Source organism: Nestor notabilis, unplaced genomic scaffold (genome assembly GCF_000696875.1).
Source record: "Nestor notabilis isolate BGI_N333 unplaced genomic scaffold, ASM69687v1 scaffold5244, whole genome shotgun sequence".
Classification (NCBI taxonomy): Eukaryota; Metazoa; Chordata; class Aves; order Psittaciformes; family Psittacidae; genus Nestor; species Nestor notabilis.
This window is the reverse complement of record NW_009924144.1, coordinates 23,761-29,152: the sequence shown is the minus strand read 5'-3', so window position 1 is coordinate 29,152 and position 5,392 is coordinate 23,761. Positions and strand designations below refer to the sequence as shown.

Sequence of the window (5,392 nt, the reverse complement as noted above, 5' to 3'; positions counted from 1 at the left end):
AGCATGAAGACTTCTTACAGGGCAGAATGCCAGGAAATCCCTACAGCAGTAATGAGCCTGGCATCGGGCCACTCATGAGGGACATCAAGAACAAAATCTGTCAGGACTGTGATCTGGTAGCTTTGCTGGAGGATGACAGTGGAATGGAGGTGAGGATGCACCAGTGTGTATTTCTTGTGCAGATGCATGGGGCTGCCATTTCTAGGCAGCTGATGATTGCTACAACTGACTTTTTCTTTTCTCCCTTTCAGCTTTTGGTGAATAATAAGATCATCAGTTTGGATCTGCCTGTGGCTGAGGTCTACAAGAAGGTGTGGTGTCCCACTAATGAGGTATGTGTTGTCTTATGTATGTTAGCAGCACAAAGCGCCTGTCCTTGATATTGCCAAGAAAAGAGGGTTGGGGAAGAAAAATAACATGAGCTGGGATTTATTTTCTAGCATATAATTTCTTGGATATAATTGGTCAGCACCTTTTTGTGCTCTCTTAATGGCTGTTACTCAGTTCTGCAACATCAGGGGTTTAAAAGCACGTAAGGCTGACCCAGGTGAGTGTATTGAACTTTGCTGTGTAGCATATCAGGTACGTGAACTGAGTAACAAACTTTCTTACATTCCTTTGGGGAAATAGCTGAACTTTTTGTGTCACTGCTTTTCAAAGCACATTTCACACTCCATCTGCACGTGACAGTTTAATGTGTGGATACAGACAGGGACACCAGATTGCTCCATCTTCCATCAACTTCAGAGATGAACCCAAGTTATTTATGCAGAGAGCATCCAACGTTTCTCTCTATTACTTTGTACTTCTGCTCTTGTGCTTTTCATGTAGGGATCTCAAGAACTTGACAGGTTTCATCCTCCCAGTTTGTTCTTAGCAGTGTGTATTGCTGTTTCTCAGAGGAAGAAATGGATCCAACAGTCTTAAGGGATTAGTCCACCATGTCCCAGAAGCTTGTTCAGAGGTGGATATGGTCCAGAACAAGCTCTTTCCTTCCTTTTCTTGTAGCCACTAAAATAAACTCCCACTGAGAAGGAATCCATCAGACTAAATATTGCATGTAACAAATAGGTTCTTTAGAAGCACTGCTAGTAGCATGTAAGATCATAAAAGAAGACTGATTTGCCCAACACTTCTTGTTCATTCCTCATTTACCCTTGGGTTGCAGTCACCTTTAACTGAAATCTTGGTGCCCTGAAACCATTTGTTTCCTGTGTTCATGGGGAAGAATTTGAACAGAACACCTGTTTTCAGTGAATTATGATGTGGGGAATGGTTCTCATCAGGCTTTATTTCAGTAAAAAAGCCTTCTGTGCTGCAGAGTCAAGCCCAAAGCTGGGTGACAGTGATTGTTTTTCAGTCAGGTTCTAACTTGGACAGGGAAGTGAGGCGCTGGTCTTCATGTGTGCCTTCCAATTGGAACTCCGATCCAGTCGCTGAGGGAAATCATTGCACGTGCTGCCCCAGCAGTGAGGTGCCACTCCCAGGGGATGCTGAGCTGCAGCAGGATGCAGTGCTGATGGTGAAAGGCAGAGTTTGCTCAGCATTACTGAGCTTTCCTCTGTCTCCCTTTGTGTGCACCTCGGCAGAGCACTTCTGGAGCTGCGGCTCACGTTCCCTAGGAAATAGACAGGCGCACAAGAACACAACCTCAGGCCTCTTTTTGTTTCCCTTGTCTCTCACTGCCTTTTTTTGTTCATCTGCCATTTTACCAGGGCCCCTGTGGAGTTAATTGCTGGTCGGTAGCGTGGCCTTTGAGCAGATCTTCTCCCTGGGGCTTTCCCTCTGCTTATGTATTTGCTGTGACATTAAGCACTGCTTATTCCACATTAGGCTTAGTGCGCTCTCTGACAGGTTTTCTCTCACAAGGTTTCCTGCTCCCAAATCTGGGATTTTGCTTTTCTGCTTTTTATTCAGACCTATGGATTAAAATGGAAAGTTTAGTGATATGCTGTCAGTATTTCCAGCTGGAAATGCAGCTGGAAAACTAGCCTTTTCCCAGGGCTTTTAGCACAGATTGTGCTTCAGTGGGTTTGGCTGTATCATTTTAGCAATATACTGTCTTACTGAAAGCTCATTAAATTGCCTTCTTCTTCTGCTCTTCCATTTTCCATCACTGCAGATTTTATCTATTCAAAAGCACTTGTCCAGTTAATCTCTCCTGCTTCATTTACTGGGCTGTGCCTCATCCCTGTACTTCCCAGGTATGCTGTGCAATACCCTCAGAGGGAAAGGTTGCTGTGGAAAGGAGGCATTTCTCTATAGAAACACATTTTGCTTGGCAAGATCCTTCACTGGTGCTACAGGAGACTGTTGAAGGAGGCATAAGGAGGAGGAGACCGTTTATTAGCAGCCTGTCAATCTAAGTGGCAGTGCCAGGAAAAGCTGGACAGACCAATAGATGAGATAGTGATGTTTTTGCAGGTGGTGGCTTTACTGTTGTTTTTAACTCATCTCGGGGAAGAATGAGGAAGTGAAAGATTTCTGTGTTACCATCCACAGTGAAAACAGCAGGAAGGGAAGCTGAGGCTGGAGTGTGTGTTACACACTGTACAGAGAACTGGACTTGCAGATAAGTGTCTACAGAGATATGGTTAATAAAATGCCCTCCTCTCTTGCAGGGGGAGCCGATGAGGATCATTTACCGCATGCGAGGGTTACTAGGAGATGCAACTGAGGAATTCATTGAGTCTCTCGACTCCACTACTGGTAATGTATTTGTCTCCTGAAAGCTGGGATTAGATTGGAAACCTGAGGTTCACTGCAGAGCACTGACACTATTATCCTTACAGCAGTGAGCTTAACGTTGATTGACGTTGCTTTTGCTACGTTTACCTGCTTCACCTAGAGTGGATTTTAACAAGCTTTTAAGTCTACACTTTGAATGTGAATACTTGTATGGCACAGGGACCATTCTGCCTGGCCCTTCTTCATATTCCTGCCCATGATTCTTTCCAAATTTGATACAGTTGAAGCGACTTGAATTGCTGGTAAAGCTGTCCTACTGTACTCCCCATTTTGCTTCACTGTTTTGCCCCATGGACTAAGCTTGCCATACTGTGCCTGCTTCCTGTCTTCACAAGCTGTGTCTGTTCTGTAGATGAGGAGGAGGATGAGGAAGAAGTGTATAAGATGGCAGGTGTCATGGCCCAGTGTGGAGGCTTGGAGTGCATGCTCAACAGGCTGACTGGAATCAAGGACTTCAAACAAGGCCGGCACCTCTTAACTGTGAGTCTCAGCTTCTGGTCTCTGGGGTCAAGAGTTACATGGTGGAAAATGCCACAAGCACTAGTGAAGTTTAGTCTGATTTGTGTTGCACTTGAAGTGTTGGAGCAGAGGTTTCAGGTCACCAGTTAATGAAAACCTGAGGAATTCCTTCTTTCCCTCTCCCATTCCTCCTAGTTAACAGTACTGCAAAGTGTGTAGAAGCTGAGGAATTGGTAAGACTAAATTCTGTCTTGCTAGAGTGAGTGTGTTGTGCCTTGGCCTTACTTGAAACCAAAGGTGTCCTAAGCTTAAAAACCTGGCTTGTACTTTACCCCAGGAGGCTGGAAACTAGCTGTATAACTGGGTGCTTTTGGTTTCAGCAAAATCCTCCTACTCTTTCTGAAGGTACCATTGAAAATGCATTCTCTGTATTTTGTAGGTACTGTTAAAACTGTTCAGTTACTGTGTGAAGGTGAAAATAAATCGTCAGCAGTTGGTCAAGCCGGAGATGAACACTTTGAATGTCATGCTGGGAACCCTTAACCTGGTAAGGACAGCCTAGGCGTCCATAAAGTCCATGTTTTCCATGGACTCCAATGATTTTAAGCTACCTCTGTCTGTCAGGCCGCCTTATGGCATCCACAGGAGCTGGACTGACACTGCAAATTACCTGTTAGATGTTCCTTATCTGTTGTGAGTGGAAGTGTGTGGGTCAGTTAAACCAGTTCCTGCTCGTATTCAGTAACTGCTGCTGTCTTCTCCAGGCTCTGGTGGCTGAGCAGGAAAGTAAGGACAGTGGAGGAGCAGCCGTGGCAGAACAAGTGCTTAGTATAATGGAGATCATACTGGATGAATCCAACGCAGAACCTCTGAGCGAGGACAAGGTGAGTGCCTGGGGCTCAGGGCACGAATGGGAATGTTGGTTTGGATTCAAGGATTGCAAATATCTTATTAGTGATGCTGAGCTTCAGGAGTTGTAGAGGAGTGCTAAATAACCCTTGTTATGCTTGGTGGCATGTCTTAGCAGGCCTTGCAGGTGGGACAAGAGGAGTGCCCTGTACCAAAAGCACTGTAAAGCTGCTCTAGGATGATTCTTGCACAGTTGTGAGGATTATTAGGCACTGCTTGGATCCCTTCCTTGCTGCTTTAGGCCACAGGCCAGTGGGAGACAAGAAAAGACAGCTCTGCCTTGTTTTTGTATGTGTTGAAAACATGGTTGGTTTTCAGCTAACTGAAAACAAAAACTGTATCTCAACCAGCCTGGGAATGAGAAGAGTTTCTCACTCACCTCTTGAAACTGTTGGTGTATGGGAATCTGATGTCCATTGGGTTGGAATCACTAGACCTTTTTGACAGGGAAAAGGCTTCAACAGCGGGTGGAAGAAGTCAGGTGTCAGCTTGAGGAGATTGTACAGCCATTCCCCAAGACGTTTGGGAATGAGCCTGGGTTTTGTTCTTCATCACGCTGTCTTTATTAGGGCCTAGACCTCTAATCCTTCAAGAGCAGTCTACCAGCAACTAGAGTGAAGGTTTTCTTGAAGGTAATAGATTTATTCCTCCACCTAAACCATGCTGCTTTCTTTCTTTGCAGGGGAACCTCCTCCTAACTGGTGACAAAGATCAGCTGGTAATGCTGCTTGATCAGATCAACAGCACTTTTGTCCGTTCCAATCTCAGTGTCTTGCAAGGCCTCTTGCGCATCATCCCTTACCTGTCCTTTGGGGAGATGGAGAAAATGCAGATTCTGGTTGATCGATTCAAGCCCTACTGTAACTTTGATAAGTATGTTGTCATGTTTCAACTAAAAGCATGTGAAATCAGTTGTACTGACATGTCTGTATCTTTTATTTCTTCACTGATGCTTACTTCAGTGTAAGGTAAAGCTTCAGAGATTCCTAGTGCATAAGCTTAATTTCCTATTTCACTCCTAAGCCATTTGTAAAAGAAATATGTGAGTGTAGCTGAAAAAGTAGGACTTTAGAGTGTATTCTGAGATGACAAGGGTCTGAGTAGCTGTTCTGAGTCTCATAGCTGGAGTACATAGATTCAGCAATAACGCAGTAAGAATTACAGGCAGAGGAGTTTGGAGAGCCTCCAAGTTACCATTTCTTCTCTTTGTTCAGGTATGACGAGGAGCACAGTGGAGATGATAAAGTTTTCCTAGACTGCTTCTGTAAAATAGCAG

General features: G+C 44.7%; 1 protein-coding gene across 1 annotated transcript in view; it reads left to right on the top strand.

Moving 5' to 3' along the window:
* The window catches only part of UBR4 (ubiquitin protein ligase E3 component n-recognin 4), a gene marked incomplete at its 5' end in the record, with an annotated part of 75,674 nt that overhangs the window by 58,448 nt on the left and 11,834 nt on the right, over positions 1-5,392 (top strand). The window contains 8 exon segments of the mRNA XM_010012478.1: positions 1-149; positions 252-332; positions 2,622-2,709; positions 3,101-3,228; positions 3,647-3,754; positions 3,972-4,091; positions 4,799-4,989; positions 5,331-5,392. The exon segment at positions 1-149 is cut by the window's left edge and continues 13 nt beyond it; the exon segment at positions 5,331-5,392 is cut by the window's right edge and continues 11 nt beyond it. Of these exon segments, the coding sequence (XP_010010780.1) occupies positions 1-149; positions 252-332; positions 2,622-2,709; positions 3,101-3,228; positions 3,647-3,754; positions 3,972-4,091; positions 4,799-4,989; positions 5,331-5,392 (927 nt within the window).